The following is a 19,846-nucleotide window of genomic DNA, read 5'->3' as shown; positions in this document are numbered from 1 at the left end:
GACCTTGAAAAAACATGTTGTAAATCTTGCAAACAAGGCAGCCAGGAAGCTTACAGCACTTCGCCGTATCTCGCATCTGCTTGACAGCAGGGGTTGTAAGATTTTGTAAGAGGTACAAGTAAGCTCACACCTTTAGTATGTTCCACTTTCTTGGTTCGCCTGCCCCCTTCTCATCTGCGACTGCTTTCAACACAAGAGGGATGTGGGTGGCCTTACTGTTATGTACAAGGCCAATATTGTAGAAGTACCAGACTTGGATCCACTTCGAGGACAGCGTGAAGCAAGCTTTTATACCACAAGACGGGCAGAAAGCAGCAACTTCACTTTGGCTGTACCCTTCTCCAGAACATCACTTCATCTGAGATAATTTATCCCCAGGATGGCTCGAGTATGGAACACATTCGTACAGCATTACGATGTCAACGAGATAAAGTCAGTTGACCAGATGAAAATGCTGGCCCACAGATGGCGAATCCTTAACCTGTAAATAGCTTGTCAATAAAGCTAAGGATCCTTAACCTAACCTTGTCAAACCCTGTAAAAAAAAAAACCCGAGTAAGAGAGAGAGAGAGAGAGAGAGAGAGAGAGAGAGAGAGAGAGAGAGAGAGAGAGAGAGAGAGAGAGAGAGAGAGAGAGAGAGAGAGAGAGAGAGAGAGAGAGAGAGAGAGAGAGAGAGAGAGAGAGAGAGAGAGAGAGAGAGAGGGAGGGGGCAGAACGCAAAAACAGTCAATCAGACAGTTAATTACGACTCTTCTTAGAATCATTACTTTAATGATATTCAGTATCGACAAGATGTGTAAGACACATGTGCAACACCTGGAGTATCCCGGTGACTGGGGAGGGAGGAGGATACACAAATGTTGCACATGTGTCTCATTCACCAACTTTTCGGAATCACCCACTAATTTAGTCCACTATGAACGATGAACCACCCACTAACTTAACCACCACCAACTAACTTAACTACTCACTAACTTAACCACAACCCACTAACTTAACCACCACCCGCTAACTTTACTACTCACTAACTTAATCACCACCCACTAACTTAGCTACTCACTAACTTAACCACCACCCACTAACTTAACTACTCACTAACTTAACCACCACTCACTAAACCACCACCCACCAACTTAACCACCACCCACTAACTTAACCACCACCCACTAACTTAACCACCACCCACTAACTTAACCACCACCCACTAACTTAACCATCACCCACCTGCACCACACACAAGTAACCTGCACTCAGGAGACTGAAATTTGTTATTTGTACATTGTTCCAGTCTTTTCATTCACCTGAGGTAGTTACTGAGGTCCCCTGTGCTGTGCCTTTTATTTACCTGAGGTAATTATTCAGGTCCCACGTGTTGTGCCTTTTATTCACCTGAGGTAGTTATTGAGGTCCCCGTGTTCCATGTATTCGAAGACCATCAGCAGAGGATCAGAGTTGTAACACACGCCGTAGAAGCTGACGATGTTCTTGTGTTTGAGGTTGTTGAGTAGCTCCACCTCCCTCTCCAGCTCCTGCCGAGCCTCCACTCCAACACTCTTCAACGTCTTCACCTGACGAAGGTAAAACTCACACGAGTGTGGATTATGCAGCGACAAGTGTGGGTAATTTAGAGACAAGTGTGGGTAATTCAGAGCCGAGACAAGTGGATAATTCAGATACAAGACAAGAGTGGATAATTCAGAGACAAGCCAATTGTGGGTAATACATAGACAAGTGTGGGTAATTCAGAGACAAGTGTGGGTAATACATAGACAAGTGTGAGTAATACATAGACAAGTGTGGGTAATTCAGAGACAAGTGTGGGTAATACTGATAAAAGTGTGGGTAATACTGATACAAGTGTGGGTAACACTGATACAAGTGTGGATAATACTGATACAAGTGTGTGGGTAATACTGATACAAGTGTGGGTAACACTGATACAAGTGTGGATAATACTGATACAAGTGTGTGGGTAATACAGATACAAGTGTGGGCAATACAGATACAAGCGTGGGTAATACTGATACAAGTGTGTGTGGATAATACAGATACAAGTGTGGGTAATACATATACAAGTGTGGGTAATACTGATACAAGTGTGGGTAATACTGATACAAGTGTGTGGGTAATACAGATACAAGTGTGTGGGTAATACAGATACAAGTGTGGGTAATACTGATAAAAGTGTGTGGGTAATACAGATACAAGTGTGGGTAATAAGGATACAAGTGTGGGTAATACAGATACAAGTGTGGGAAATACTGATACGAGTGTGGGTAATACAGATAAAAGTGTGGGTAATAAGGATACAAGTGTGGGTAATAAGGATACAAGTGTGGGCAATACAGATACAAGTGTGGGTAACACGGATACAAGTGTGGGTAATACTGATACGAGCGTGGGTAATACAGATACAAGTGTGGGTAATATAGATACAAGTGTGGGTAATACAGATACAAGTGTGGTTAATACTGATACATGTGGTAACTTATACAACGTTTCGCCCTCAATGATGCTTTATGATGCCTGGTTTAACCCACATGGAAAGGCCTTTTCAGGTGTTTATGTAAGGTATGGGAGAAACTTTCATAAAAGTCCCAGTGTGGGTAAAAGGTCGTGTAATGAAGCCCCACTGAGGGTTAAACATCGTTTAACCCTCAGTATCTTTGATTTTACCACATGTAATACTGACAGGCGTGATAGATGTGACAAGTGTGACATGTGTGGCAGATATGACAAGGCCGACAGGTGTGACAGGTGTGACAGGTGTGACATGTAACAGGTGTGACATGTGTGATAGGTTTGGCAGATGTAGCAGGTGTGGAAGTAATGATACAATATTCTGAACAAACTCATTAGGATTACGTTTCGGTCTGCGTAAAACAATATCGTGTCACTTCTCAATAAAACTCAGCACAGAAGGAAACGTTTTGGAAGTAACGTCTTGCTCTGCAACGTGTGTCGTTTCTCCACAAGTCTCTATTAGACAACGTTTCTCCCGAAGTCGAAGACCATAAAAACTCATCTTTTGAGCGAAACATAGTGAAATGAAAATGTACGTGGATAACAGGAAACACACACACACACACACACACACACACACACACACACACACACACACACACACACACACACACACACACACACACACACACACGGTATGTCCAACGAGGAGCGGTTAAGGGAAATCGACCTGACAACACTGGAGGACAGGAGAGAGAGGGGAGACATGATAACATAAAATACGAGAGGAATTGACAAGGTGGACAGAGACAGGATGTTCCAGAGATGGGACACAGCAACAAGGGGCCACAGTTGGAAGTTGAAGAATCAGATGAATCACAGGGATGTTAAGAAGTATTTCTTCAGTCACAGAGTAGTCAGGAAGTGGAATAGTTTGGGAAACGATGTAGTGGAGGCAGGCTCCATATATAGCTTTAAGAAGAGGTATGATAAAGCTCATGGAGCGGGAAGAGTGACCCAGTAGCGGCCAGTGAAGTTGCGGGGACAGGAGCTGTGACTCGACCCCTGCAACCACAACTGGGTGAGTACAACTAGGCGAGCGTGCACACACGCACACACACACAGTCATACAACAGGCCTAGTGTAATCGACATGTGCTTAGGACCAAATTACAACTTAACATACACATATTCACTCACACCACCACAGGTCAAGTGTCTATCGACAAGTGCCTTTGACAAGTGGTAACTAAGCGGATACTTACCGCTACCTGGCTGGGTCTTCCCCAGCCGTCATCCAGCAGTCCCAGATACACTCGGCCGAAAGCTCCTTCTCCAAGCTCAGTGACGAACTTGACGTTGTCGCAGGAAATAACTCGAGCCTAAAGGAGAGAGAGAGAGAGAGAGAGAGAGAGAGAGAGAGAGAGAGAGAGAGAGAGAGAGAGAGAGAGAGAGAGAGAGAGAAAGAGAGAAAGAGAGAAAGAGAGAAAGAGAGAAAGAGAGAAAGAGAAAGAGACAGAGAGGCAGAGACAGAGACAGAGAGGCAGAGACAGAGACAGAGAGACAGAGACAGAGAGGCAGAGACAGAGACAGAGAGGCAGAGACAGAGAGACAGAGAGACAGAGAGACAGGGAGAGAGAGGAGAGAAATTAATAAATAATTAGCTGGTGATTCATAAATGGACATTTGTTTCTAATTAGAATTGAATAAACATTTACCACAAAAATTTGGGCAATGTTTCTATGCGTCTCAAAACAGCCTGACAAATTAAAACAAAAAAACAGAAAACTACAGAGTAAAAAAGCTTAATGTTACGGAATTGACATGACGCAGTGAGGACAAGTGGAAAAAAAAAGAGATAATTACTGGACAGCAGAGTGAAAGTGGAATAAAATTCGGACAGGAAGGGGAAAAAAAGAGACACAAATGCTCTGTAATGCGATTCTTTATTGACAACGGTTAGCCCACACAGTGGACTTCGTCGAGTTATCAAACAAATCCGTTTGTGACTTGATACAACCCACTGCGTGGGTGTAACGTTGTCAGTATAAGATCACATTGCGATGTATTTGTGTCTTTTTTTCCCAGAAGAGTCTATCACTGTGGCAACATATCACTCTGTGTAGAGCTGAACAAGTAGATAACTTTTTCAACTAAAGTTTATTCTGTCAAGTGTCTTTTATTCGTCAATGGTGACCATCACACTGGACTGATCTGTCTTATCTTCACTAAGTAAACAAGGAAAAATAACAGCATTTCAAGACATTTATTGTACCTCAAATACCGAAAAACTTGAATACATCATTCAGAAAATAATTAACTTGCAAATGATAAAAAACACTGAAAGTATCTTAGACTGCAACGGATGGTGTTGCTGGCATGTCTAGGGAGATATGTTAAGTGAAATGTGGAGGTCTATGTTTATAGGTTTTTTTCTTTTGCTGCGTTGGTTGGTAATAATCTTTGGCAAGACAGTGAATGGGGAAATTCCTGCAAATAAAAGCATTCTTTTTTTTTTTAAATATAGTCTGAAAAAAAAAATTACTTGAAACTACCCTATACAATATTTTTAACTCCTTCCACCGTCTAATATAACCACTAATTCTACCTTCAGCTCTCTCCTTTACCTCTGTCTCTGACTAAGATGAAGACAATTACTCAAGCCTCTTTGCTTTTAAATACATATAACTTTTGCTCCTTATATATAGATTCAGCGAAGATCCTTCATCTTTGATTTCGAAAATCTAATGAAGAACTTTACTTAAAACTTTCTAAATATCTAGAATTATTGCATACACAATTTTAATTCTGTCATATATATATATATATATATATATATATATATATATATATATATATATAAGGAATATACACAAACACTGTACTCTGGCTGAAGGAGACTCGAACCTACGAACCTTAGGACAAGGTACGCAGCGCTTTACCAATCTACCCACACGCCAAGGTATTGTCCAGTGTGGGTAGATTGGTAAAGCACTGCGTACCTTGTCCTAAGGTTCGTAGGTTCGAGTCTCCTTCAGCCAGAGATCAGTGTTTGTATATACATACATACATATATATATATATATATATATATATATATATATATATATATATATATATATATGCAATAAAATCACAGTAAACAGGTGATTTCAAAATATGCAAAACAACCACTCTGAAAGAATAGAGAAATTCCAAGCGCTTTCGTGACTACTCACATTATCAATTGATAATGTGGGTAGTCACGAAAGCGCTTGGAATTTCTCTATTCTTTCAGAGTGGTTGTTTTGCATATATATATAATATATATATATAATATATATATAGATACATATATATATATATATATATAGATACATATATATATATATATATATATATATATATATATATATATATATATATATATATATATATATATATATATATATATATATATATATATATATATATATATATATATATATATATATATATATATATATATATATATATATATATATAAACTTCTCACCTGTGGATCTCTCTGTTAACCCTCTCCTGCTCCGCCTACACATGTCACTGTCGACAGTATATTACCTACTTAACTTTCCCTCCCTCACCACGAGGCTTGTAAGACGACTTATACTCCTTGTTATAACCTCATAACCCTCTCTGATGGCTGTACTCGCCACTCAACCGTTTTTAACCTGTGGCTCACCCCTTTATGAAGCAACCTTGGTCTCCATCTCAAATATTCTCCCATTCTGGATGCCGCCCTTAAAATTTCACGTGGGTGTTTGTCTTGAGTTAATTGGATGGAGGACCGAATCTCGACTACTTCTTGTGCCGAATGATCCACACGGGTTTGGTTCATAATTGTTATTACTATTACTGCTACTACTACTACTACTGCTGCTACTACTACGTGTACTACTACTACTAGTACTACTACTACTACTACTACTACTACTAATAATAATAATAATAATAATAAGAAGAAGAAGAAGAAGAAGAAGAAGAAGAAGAAGAAGAAGAAGAAGAAGAAGAAGAAGAAGAAAAAAAATAATGAAAACAATAAACTGTCGCCGCTTTTTTAATATTTGTGCTGCAGCGTTGTATACCCCTTGTGGTTTAGCGTTTCTTTTTTATTATAATAATTTTAATATTTGTCTGAAGTTTTACCTATTAGTCTTGCCTCTTATCCTCCCTCTCCTCTATTATTATATATTAGTGCCTCATCTTTTTTTCCCATTAACCTGGCCTCTCTCTTTCCTTTCTCCTGTCCCTAACATTTATTTAAGAGGGAGAGCCCTTGCCTCTCAACTCCTCTCCCCCATCTCTCAAGTCCCTTGTGTCTTACCTTAGGCTTGGAGGGGGAGACCTTCCCGTTAGCCATGTACTCAGGGTTCTCGACGAGACGGTCAGCGCTGAGAGGCATCATCTCTTGCAGTTGCAGTCCCTCACTCTTCTTCTGACAGTCCTCGTCCCTGCACATGCACCCACTGCTTCTATTACAACCTCCTCTATACACAGGCCCAGGCCAGGGCCAAGGATATATATATATGGGGGAGAGGGAAGGGGGTGAAAGGGGGGTATGGCGGATAGTATGAGATAATGGGCCAAAGATAGATATGGAGAGGAGGAAAGTATAAAGCTGGTTGTGAAATGGATGTGTATCCCTGTCTAACCACAGGGTTAAAGGAAAATTTATTTTTATTCATCAAAACTGGATACAACAACAGTGTGCTGCTATCCTATTCTAAATGACAGTTACACGCAGGATCACGTAGGATGAGGTTCATACGTAGGATTGAAATCTGTCAGCCTGAACTGGGAGACTTCAGGAGGGAAATGAGAATCTATGGTTTCCTTCCGGTAGACCTGAAGTTACTAAAGCTGACGTGGGAATGGGAGGGATGGGGATGATCTTGGCCAGATATAAATGTGGGAGAGGGCGAATAAGGATAGATGTTGGGAGAGGGATGGAAAGGGGATGGTGCATAACATGTAATATAATTTTTAAAGTGGTGGACCGGTAAGCCATCGGAAGACCTCGGTCAGATGACCAAAGGCTCCAACGGTGGGTCATCATCTGACTAAGACCCACGTCAGGAAACACTTTTCCTGTTTTCTGACAAACCTTACCTAACCTAACCTGTATGATATGTGATCTGAGTCAAATACAGAATATGTGGGAGGACGAGGCGGCTAAGGAAGTATTAGGTTGCGATTTATTTACAACTCCTGTATCCAGGAGGCCAATCCAAGGGAAATGTTGGCTGTGCAAGGGAAGTATGAGGCTAGGGTGAGAGTAGAGTAGTGTTTGTATGAGAGTGAGCATGGCTGGGTACACAACCAGAGTATGCTTGGGTCCAAAGTCAGAGTATGGTTGAGTCCACACCCAGAGTCTGGCTAGGGTGAGTAAAGGAAATGAAAGAAAGACAGATAGATAGGATGCAGATAACATGATAGAGTGTAAAGAACAAAAAGGCACAATACCGTGACTGGAACAGTCCACAAATAACCGGCACATAGGAAAGAGAAAAGCCTTGCCTTACAACATTGCATAGCTCCTGATGATACACTGAGAAGTGTGAAAGTACTTGAGCTAAAGATTTCCAACCCCGTGGTTTTTCTTGCATATAATATGTATGTTTGTATGTATATATATATATATATATATATATATATATATATATATATATATATATATATATATATATATATATATATATATATATATATATATATATATATATATATATATATATATATATTTTATTATCACACTGGCCGATTCCCACCAAGGCAGGGTGGCCCGAAAAAGAAAAACTTTCACCATCATTCACTCCATCACTGTCTTGCCAGAAGGGTGCTTTACACTACAGTTTTTAAACTGCAACATTAGCACCCCTCCTTCAGAGTGCAGGCACTGTACTTCCCATCTCCAGGACTCAAGTCCGGCCTGCCGGTTTCCCTGAATCCCTTCATAAATGTTACTTTGCTCACACTCCAACAGCACGTCAAGTATTAAAAACCATTTGTCTCCATTCACTCCTATCAAACACACTCACGCATGCCTGCTGGAAGTCCAAGCCCCTCGCACACAAAACCTCCTTTACCCCCTCCCTCCAACTCTTCCTAGGCCGACCCCTACCCCGCCTTCCTTCCACTACAGACTGATACACTCTTGAAGTCATTCTGTTTCGCTCCATTCTCTCTACATGTCCGAACCACCTCAACAACCCTTCCTCAGCCCTCTGGACAACAGTTTTGGTAATCCCGCACCTCCTCCTAACTTCCAAACTACGAATTCTCTGCATTATATTCACACCACACATTGCCCTCAGACATGACATCTCCACTGCCTCCAGCCTTCTCCTCGCTGCAACATTCATCACCCACGCTTCACACCCATATAAGAGCGTTGGTAAAACTATACTCTCATACATTCCCCTCTTTGCCTCCAAGGACAAAGTTCTTTGTCTCCACAGACTCCTAAGTGCACCACTCACTCTTTTTCCCTCATCAATTCTATGATTCACCTCATCTTTCATAGACCCATCCGCTGACACGTCCACTCCCAAATATCTGAATACGTTCACCTCCTCCATACTCTCTCCCTCCAATCTGATATTCAATCTTTCATCACCTAATCTTTTTGTTATCCTCATAACCTTACTCTTTCCTGTATTCACCTTTAATTTTCTTCTTTTGCACACCCTACCAAATTCATCCACCAATCTCTGCAGCTTCTCTTCAGAATCTCCCAAGAGCACAGTGTCATCAGCAAAGAGCAGCTGTGACAACTCCCACTTTGTGTGTGATTCTTTATCTTTTAACTCCACGCCTCTTGCCAAGACCCTCGCATTTACTTCTCTTACAACCCCATCTATAAATATATTAAACAACCACGGTGACATCACACATCCTTGTCTAAGGCCTACTTTTACTGGGAAAAAATTTCCCTCTTTCCTACATACTCTAACTTGAGCCTCACTATCCTCGTAAAAACTCTTCACTGCTTTCAGTAACCTACCTCCTACACCATACACTTGCAACATCTGCCACATTGCCCCCCTATCCACCCTGTCATATGCCTTTTCCAAATCCATAAATGCCACAAAGACCTCTTTAGCCTTATCTAAATACTGTTCACTTATATGTTTCACTGTAAACACCTGGTCCACACACCCCCTACCTTTCCTAAAGCCTCCTTGTTCATCTGCTATCCTATTCTCCGTCTTTCTCTTAATTCTTTCAATTATAACTCTACCATACACTTTACCAGGTACACTCAACAGACTTATCCCCCTATAATTTTTGCACTCTCTTTTATCCCCTTTGCCTTTATACAAAGGAACTATGCATGCTCTCTGCCAATCCCTAGGTACCTTACCCTCTTCCATACATTTATTAAATAATTGCACCAACCACTCCAAAACTATATCCCCACCTGCTTTTAACATTTCTATCTTTATCCCATCAATCCCGGCTGCCTTACCCCCTTTCATTTTACCCACTGCCTCACGAACTTCCCCCACACTCACAACTGGCTCTTCCTCACTCCTACAAGATGTTATTCCTCCTTGCCCTATACACGACATCACAGCTTCCCTATCTTCATCAACATTTAACAATTCCTCAAAATATTCCCTCCATCTTCCCAATACCTCTAACTCTCCATTTTATATGTCTCCTCTCCAATTTTTAACTGACAAATCCATTTGTTCTCTAGGCTTTCTTAACTTGTTAATCTCACTCCAAAACTTTTTCTTATTTTCAACAAAATTTGTTGATAACATCTCACCCACTCTCTCATTTGCTCTCTTTTTACATTGCTTCACCACTCTCTTAACCTCTCTCTTTTTCTCCATATACTCTTCCCTCCTTGCATCACTTCTACTTTGTAAAAACTTCTCATATGCTAACTTTTTCTCCCTTACTACTCTCTTTACATCATCATTCCACCAATCGCTCCTCTTCCCTCCTGCACCCACTTTCCTGTAACCACAAACCTCTGCTGAACACTCTAACACTACATTTTTAAACCTACCCCATACCTCTTCGACCCCATTGCCTATGCTCTCATTAGCCCATCTATCCTCCAATAGCTGTTTATATCTTACCCTAACTGTCTCCTCTTTTAGTTTATAAACCTTCACCTCTCTCTTCCCTGATGCTTCTATTCTCCTTGTATCCCATCTACCTTTTACTCTCAGTGTAGCTACAACTAGAAAGTGATCTGATATATCTGTGGCCCCTCTATAAACATGTACATCCTGAAGTCTACTCAACAGTCTTTTATCTACCAATACATAATCCAACAAACTACTGTCATTTCGCCCTACATCATATCCTGTATATATATATATATATATATATATATATATATATATATATATATATATATATATATATATATATATATATATATATATATATATATATATATATATATATCTTAACTATGCAGGACAAGCCAAGGGGGGTGGAAGTCTTTAGCTAAATATTTTCACCCCTCCGTGGCTTGTCCTGCATTTTTTTTTTGGCATATATATATATATATATGAACAATAAAATGGTATAAAATACCGACAGGTTGTTTAGGTAAGACACATATGCAACAGTTAGGTATCTTTATTTCGAAACGTTTCGCCTACACAGTAGGCTTCTTCAGTCGAGTACAGAAAAGTTGATAGAAGCAGAAGAGACTTGAAGACGACGTAATCAGTCCATCACCCTTAATGTTTTGAGGTGGTCAGTCCCTCAGTCTGGAGAAGAGTATTGTTCCATTGTCTGGAATAATATGGAGTTGAAGTGATAGAATGGAGCTTAATATAGCGAGAGGAGGTGAGACGTAGGTCACTAGTAGAGTGTAGACATTGAGAGGTCTGCACAAGATACCCTTGTGTTGCAGTGTCTGACAGAGTGAACAATAAAATGGTATAAAATACCGACAGGTTGTTTAGTGACCTACGTCTCACCTCCTGGCGCTATATTAAGCTCCATCCTATCACTTCAACTCCATATTATTCCAGACAATGGAACAATACTCTTCTCCAGACTGAGGGACTGACCACCTCAAAACTTTAAGGGTGATGGACTGATTACATCGTCTTCAAGTCTCTTCTGCTTCTATCAACTTTTCTGTACTCGACTGAAGAAGCCTACTGTGTAGGCGAAACGTTTCGAAATAAAGATACCTAACTGTTGCATATGTGTCTTATCTGAACAACATATATATATATATATATATATATATATATATATATATATATATATATATATATATATATATATATATATATATATATATATATATATATATACATACATATATATATATATATATATATATATATATATATATATATATATATATATATATATATATATATATATATATATATATATATATATATATGCCGAAAAAAATTATATTAACTGTTCTGTGACTTTAAAGCTTTGAAATTGATGCAGTTATGACCAAGGCAACATGGGGGTTACCCTTGATGATCCAGTTTGATGACCCAGTGAACCCCCCAGCTCCCCTCGCGAATGACCCAGGGTGAGACACTTACATGAAGGTGATCTGGAAGGGTGAGTCTGGGCAGGGGTCGGTGACCAGGTGGAGACGGTCGCGTGAACGGCTCAGGTGACGCAGCAGTAACACCACCACCCCCGTCACCATTACTACCATGCACGCTCCGATCGTCAGCTGCGGGTTAAGTTAGCTCATAAATTATGTAATACAGTTCTATATATATATATATATATATATATATATATATATATATATATATATATATATATATATATATATATATATATATATATATATATATATATATATATATATATTCAACAAACCGGCCGTATCCCACCAAGGCAGGGTAGCCCAAAAAGAAAAACGAAAGTTTCTCTTTTTAAATTTAGTAATTTACACGGGAGAAGGGGTTACTAGCCCCTTGCTCCCGGCATTTTAGTTGCCTCTTACAACACGCATGGCTTACGGAGGAAAAATTCTGTTCCACTTCCGCATGGAGATAAAAGGAAATAAGCAAGAATAAGAACTAGAAAGAAAATAGAAGAAAACTCAGAGGGGTGTGTATATATATACTTGTACATGTATGTGTAGTGTGACCTAAGTGTAAGTAGAAGTAGCAAGACGTACCTGAAATCTTGCATGTTTATGAGACAGAAAAAAGACACCAGCAATCTGCCATCATGTAAAACAATTACAGGCTTTCGTCGTTTTACATTCACTTGCAGGACGGTAGTACCTCCCTGGGCGGTTGCTGTCTACCAACCTACTACCTACAATATATATATATATATATATATATATATATATATATATATATATATATATATATATATATATATATATATATATATATTCAACAAACCGGCCGTATCCCACCAAGGCAGGGTAGCCCAAAAAGAAAAACGAAAGTTTCTCTTTTTAAATTTAGTAATTTACACGGGAGAAGGGGTTACTAGCCCCTTGCTCCCGGCATTTTAGTTGCCTCTTACAACACGCATGGCTTACGGAGGAAAAATTCTGTTCCACTTCCGCATGGAGATAAGAGGAAATAAGCAAGAATAAGAACTAGAAAGAAAATAGAAGAAAACTCAGAGGGGTGTGTATACATATACTTGTACATGTATGTGTAGTGTGACCTAAGTGTAAGTAGAAGTAGCAAGACGTACCTGAAATCTTGCATGTTTATGAGACAGAAAAAAGACACCAGCAATCTGCCATCATGTAAAACAATTACAGGCTTTCGTCGTTTTACATTCACTTGCAGGACGGTAGTACCTCCCTGGGCGGTTGCTGTCTACCAACCTACTACCTACAATATATATATATATATATATATATATATATATATATATATATATATATATATATATATATATATATTTATATATATATATAAATATATATATATATATATATATATATATATATATATATATATATATATATATATTCAACAAGTCGGCCGTCTCCCACCGAGGCAGGGTGACCCAAAAAAGAAAGAAAATCCCCAAAAAGAAAATACTTTCATTATTCAACACTTTCACCTCACTCACACATAATCACTGTTTTTGCAGAGGTGCTCAGAACACAACAGTTTCGAAATATATACGTATAAAGATACACAACATATCCCTCCAAACTGCAAATATCCCGAAACCCCTCCTTTAGAGTGCAGGCATTGTACTTCCTATTTCCAGGACTCAAGTCCGGCTATATAAAAATAACCAGTTTCCCTGAATCCCTTCACTATATATTACCCTGCTCACACTCCAACAGATCGTCAGGTCCCAAATACCATTCGTCTCCATTCACTCCTATCGAACACGCTCATGCACGCCTGCTGGAAATCCAAGCCTCTCGCCCATAAAACCTCCCTTACCCCTTCCTTCCAACTTTTTCGAGGACGACCCCTACCCCGTCTTCCTTCTCCTACCGATTTAAATGCTCTCCATGTCATTCTACTTTGATCCATTCTCTATAAATGACCAAACCACCTCAACAACCCCTCTTCAGCCCTCTCACTAATACTTTTATTAACTCCACACCTTCTCCTAATTTCCACACTCCGAATTTTCTGCATAATATTTACACCACACATTGCCCTTAGACAGGACATCTCCACTGCCTCCAACCGTCTCCTCGCTGCTGCATTCACAACCCAAGCTTCACACCCATATAAGAGTGTTGGTACTACTATACTTTCATACATTCCCTTCTTTGCCTCCATAGATAACGTTTTTTGACTCCACATATACCTCAACGCACCACTCACCTTTTTTCCCTCATCAATTCTATGATTAACCTCATCCTTCATAAATCCATCCGCCGACACGTCAACTCCCAAGTATCTGAAAACATTCACTTCTTCCATACTCCTCCTCCGTAATTTGATATTCAATTTTTCTTTATCTAAATCATTTGATACCCTCATCACCTTACTGTTTTCTATGTTCACTTTCAACTTTCTACCTTTACACACATTCCCAAACTCATCCACTAACCTTTGCAATTTTTCTTTAGAATCTCCCATAAGCACAGTATCATCAGCAAAAAGTAACTGTGTCAATTCCCATTTTGAATTTGATTCCCCATAATTTAATCCCACCCCTCTACCAAACACCCTAGCATTTACTTCCTTTACAACCCCATCTATAAATATATTAAACAACCATGGTGACATTACACATCCCTGTCTAAGACCTACTTTTACCGGGAAGTATTCTCCCTCTCTTCTACACACCCTAACCTGAGCCTCACTATCCTCATAAAAACTCTTTACAGCATTTAATAACTTACCACCTATTCCATATACTTGCAACATCTGCCACATTGCTCCTCTATCCACTCTATCATATGCCTTTTCTAAATCCATAAATGCAATAAAAAACTTCCCTACCCTTATCTAAATACTGTTCACATATATGCTTCAATGTAAACACTTGATCTACACATCCCCTACCCACTCTGAAACCTCCTTGCTTATCCGCAATCCTACATTCTGTCTTACCTCTAATTCTTTCAATAATAACCCTACCGTACACTTTTCCTGGTATACTCAGTAAACTTATTCCTCTATAATTTTTACAATCACTTTTGTCCCCCTTCCATCTATATAAAGGGACTATACATGCTCTCCGCCAATCCCTAGGTACCTTCCCCTCTTTCATACATTTATTAAAAGTACCAACCACTCAAACACTATATCCCCCCCTGCTTTTAACATTTCTGTCATGATCCCATCAGTTCCAGCTGCTTTACCTCCTTTGATTCTACGTAATGCCTCACGTACCTCCCCCACACTTACATTCTACTCTTCTTCACTCCTAAAAGATGGTATACCTCCCTGGCCAGTGCATGAAATTACCGCCTCCCTTTCTTTCTCAACATTTGAAAGTTCCTCAAAATATTCTCTCCATCTACCTAATACCTCCCTTTCCCCATCTACTAACTCCCTTACTCTGTTTTTAACTGACAAATCCATACGTTCCCTAGGCTTTCTTAACTTGTTTAACTCACTCAAAATTTTTTTTCTTATTTTCATTAAAATTTCTTGACAGTGCCTCTCCCACTCTATCATCTGCTCTCCTTTTGCACTATCTCACCACTCTCTTCACCTTTCTTTTACTCTCCATATACTAACTGCTCTTCTTATAACACTTCTTAATATATATATATATATATATATATATATATATATATATATATATATATATATATATATATATATATATATATATATATATATATATATATATATATATATATATATACTATATATATATATATATATATATATATATATATATATATATATATATATATATATATATAAATATATATATATATATAATATATATATTTATATATAATATATATATATAATATATATATATATATATATATATATATATATATATATATATATATATATATATATATATATATATATATATGTATTATATATATATATATATATATATATATATATATATATATATATATATATATATATATATATATAATATATATATATATTATATATTTATATATATATATATATATATATATATATATATATATATATATATATATATATATATATATATATGTGTATTGTATTATATTATTTATATATATATATATATGTATATTGTATTATATTATATATATATATATGTATATTGTATTATATATATATATGTATATTGTATTATATATATATATGTATATTGTATTATATATATATATATATGTATATTGTATTATATATATATATATATGTATACATATATATATATATATATATATATATATATATATATATATATATATATATATATATATATATATATATATGTATATATATATATATATATATATATATATATATATATATATATATATATATATATATGTATATACATATATTACAACAAAACACTGCACTATCGAAAAGAGTGGTTCTGGCTTACCATGAGGCAAGGCCAGACAGCATAAGGGTTCAGAATCCTGGCTAGCGCAGTGATTGTTATTGATCAACACCACTCGTTCGTGGTTACAATAATATATATATATATATATATATATATATATATATATATATATATATATATATATATATATATATATATATATATATATATATATGTATATACATATACATATATATATATATATATATATATATATATATATATATATATATATATATATATATGATATATGTATACTATATATATATATATATATATATATATATATATATATATATATATATATATATATATATATATATATATATATATATATATATATATATATGTATGTATGTCAAATGCGAATATGTAAAACTGGTCAATTAGCAAGAACTCATTTAAAAATTAAGTCCTTTCTAAAATTTTCTCTTATACGTTTCCAAGACACATTTTTTTCATTAATGTTGATGTAAAAATTTGGTAATTTTGCACCTGGAAAGGAACTTAGAAAACTTACCTAACCTTATTATGACAAGCGCAATTTATTTTAGCCTAAGCAACTAAATATATTTTAGATTTGTTTACAATAATTTAATACTGAACAAACACAGTGAAATATATTTTTTCGTTAAGTTCAGAAAGATTTTGGCGAAATTGTTGCATACACAAATTTTCACTTGTCCTACATGGCAAGATGACGTTGCTATTTAAGCCAAGATCATAAGATTATGCTATTCGGCTCGACATATATATATATATATATATATATATATATATAATATATATATATATATATATATATATATATATATATATACTATATATACTACATATATGTACATATATATATATATATATATATATATATATATAACACCACCTTCTGAAAGAATAGACAAATTCCTGCAGCTTTAGTGACTACACACATTATCATAGTTCCTTGATAATGTGAGGTAGTCACGAAAGCGCTTGGAATTTCTCATTCTTTCAGAGTGGTTATTTTGCATATTTTGGAAATCACTGTTTACTGTGATCTTACCCTTGCATATATATATATATATATATATATATATATATATATATATATATATATATATATATATATATATATATATATATATATATGTATATATATATATATATATATATATATATATATATATATATATATATATATATATATACATAATATATATATATATATATATATATATATGTCGTGCCAATATGTAAACTGGTCAATTAGCAAGAACTCATTTAAAAATTAAAATTAAGTCCTTTCTAAAATTTTCTCTTATACGTTTAAATATATTTTTTTTTCATTAATGTTGATGTAAAAATTTATAATTTTGCACCAAAAGGAACTTAGAAAACTTACCTAACCTTATTATAACAAGAACAATTTATTTTAGCCTAACCCAACTAAATATATTTTAGATTTGTTTACAATAATTTAATACTAAACAAACACAGTGAAATATATTTTTTTCGTTAGGTTCAGAATGATTTTGACGAAATTATTGCATACACAAATTTTCACTTGTCCTATATGGCAAGATGAGCGTTGCTATTTAAGCCAAGATCGCAAGTTCTGCCTATTCGGCACGACATATATATATATATATATATATATATATATATTTATATATATATATTTTTTTTTTTTTTTTTTTTTTTTTTTCAACAAGTCGGCCGTCTCCCACCGAGGCAGGGTGACCCAAAAAAGAAAGAAAATCCCCAAAAAGAAAATACTTTCATCATCATTCAACACTTTCACCACACTCGCACATTATCACTGTTTTTGCAGAGGTGCTCAGAATACAACAGTCTAGAAGCATACACATATAAAGATACACAACATATCCCTCCAAACTGCCAATATCCCAAACCCCTCCTTTAAAGTGCAGGCATTGTACTTCCCATTTCCAGGACTCAAGTCCGACTATATGAAAATAACCGGTTTCCCTGAATCCCTTCACTAAATATTACCCTGCTCACACTCCAACAGATCGTCAGGTCCCAAGTACCATTCGTCTCCATTCACTCCTATCTAACACGCTCACGCACGCTTGCTGGAAGTCCAAGCCCCTTACCCACAAAACCTCCTTTACCCCCTCTCTCCAACCCTTTCGAGGACGACCCCTACCCCGCCTTCCTTCCCCTATAGATTTATATGCTTTCCATGTCATTCTACTTTGATCCATTCTCTCTAAATGACCAAACCACCTCAACAACCCCTCTTCTGCCCTCTGACTAATACTTTTATTAACTCCACACCTTCTCCTAATTTCCACACTCCGAATTTCCTGCATAATATTTACACCACACATTGCCCTTAAACAGGACATCTCCACTGCGTCCAACCGTCTCCTCGCTGCTGCATTTACCACCCAAGCTTCACACCCATATAAGAGTGTTGGTACTACTATACTTTCATACATTCCCTTCTTTGCCTCCATAGATAACGTTTTTTGACTCCACATATACCTCAACGCACCACTCACCTTTTTTCCCTCATCAATTCTATGATTAACCTCATCCTTCATAAATCCATCCGCCGACACGTCAACTCCCAAGTATCTGAAAACATTCACTTCTTCCATACTCCTCCTCCCCAATTTGATATCCAATTTTTCTTTATCTAAATCATTTGACACCCTCATCACCTTACTCTTTTCTATGTTCACTTTCAACTTTCTACCTTTACACACATTCCCAAACTCATCCACTAACCTTTGCAATTTTTCTTTAGAATCTCCCATAAGCACAGTATCATCAGCAAAAAGTAACTGTGTCAATTCCCATTTTGAATTTGATTCCCCATAATTTAATCCCACCCCTCTCCCAAACACCCTAGCATTTACTTCCTTTACAACCCCATCTATAAATATATTAAACAACCATGGTGACATTACACATCCCTGTCTAAGACCTACTTTTACCGGGAAGTAGTCTCCCTCTCTTCTACACACCCTAACCTGAGCCTCACTATCCTCATAAAAACTCTTTACAGCATTTAATAACTTACCACCTATTCCATATACTTGCAACATCTGCCACATTGCTCCTCTATCCACTCTATCATATGCCTTTTCTAAATCCATAAATGCAATAAAAACTTCCCTATCTTTATCTAAATACTGTTCACATATATGCTTCAATGTAAACACCTGATCTACACATCCCCTACCCACTCTAAAACCTCCTTGCTCATCCGCAATCCTACATTCTGTCTTACCTCTAATTCTTTCAATTATAACCCTACCGTACACTTTTCCTGGTATACTCAGTAAGCTTATTCCTCTATAATTTTTACAGTCTCTTTTGTCCCCTTTCCCTTTATATAAAGGGACTATACATGCTCTCTGCCAATCCCT

The 19,846-nt window shown here is 36.6% G+C and overlaps 1 protein-coding gene across 1 annotated transcript in view; it reads right to left on the bottom strand.

The window, feature by feature from the left end:
• Positions 1-19,846, bottom strand: part of LOC128685951 (BDNF/NT-3 growth factors receptor) — a 147,181-nt gene that overhangs the window by 89,605 nt on the left and 37,730 nt on the right. Inside the window, exons 6-9 of the mRNA XM_070083116.1 lie at positions 12,029-12,165; positions 6,805-6,931; positions 3,728-3,844; positions 1,390-1,568 (exon numbers count right to left, since the gene is read on the bottom strand). Coding sequence (XP_069939217.1) covers positions 1,390-1,568; positions 3,728-3,844; positions 6,805-6,931; positions 12,029-12,165 — 560 coding nt within the window. The remainder of the gene's footprint in view (positions 1-1,389; positions 1,569-3,727; positions 3,845-6,804; positions 6,932-12,028; positions 12,166-19,846) is intronic.

The sequence above is a fragment of the Cherax quadricarinatus genome, chromosome 9 (assembly GCF_038502225.1).
Source record: "Cherax quadricarinatus isolate ZL_2023a chromosome 9, ASM3850222v1, whole genome shotgun sequence".
Taxonomy (NCBI): domain Eukaryota; kingdom Metazoa; phylum Arthropoda; class Malacostraca; order Decapoda; family Parastacidae; genus Cherax; species Cherax quadricarinatus.
The sequence above is the reverse complement of the archived record's forward strand: the minus strand, read 5'-3'. Positions and strand labels throughout refer to the sequence as shown.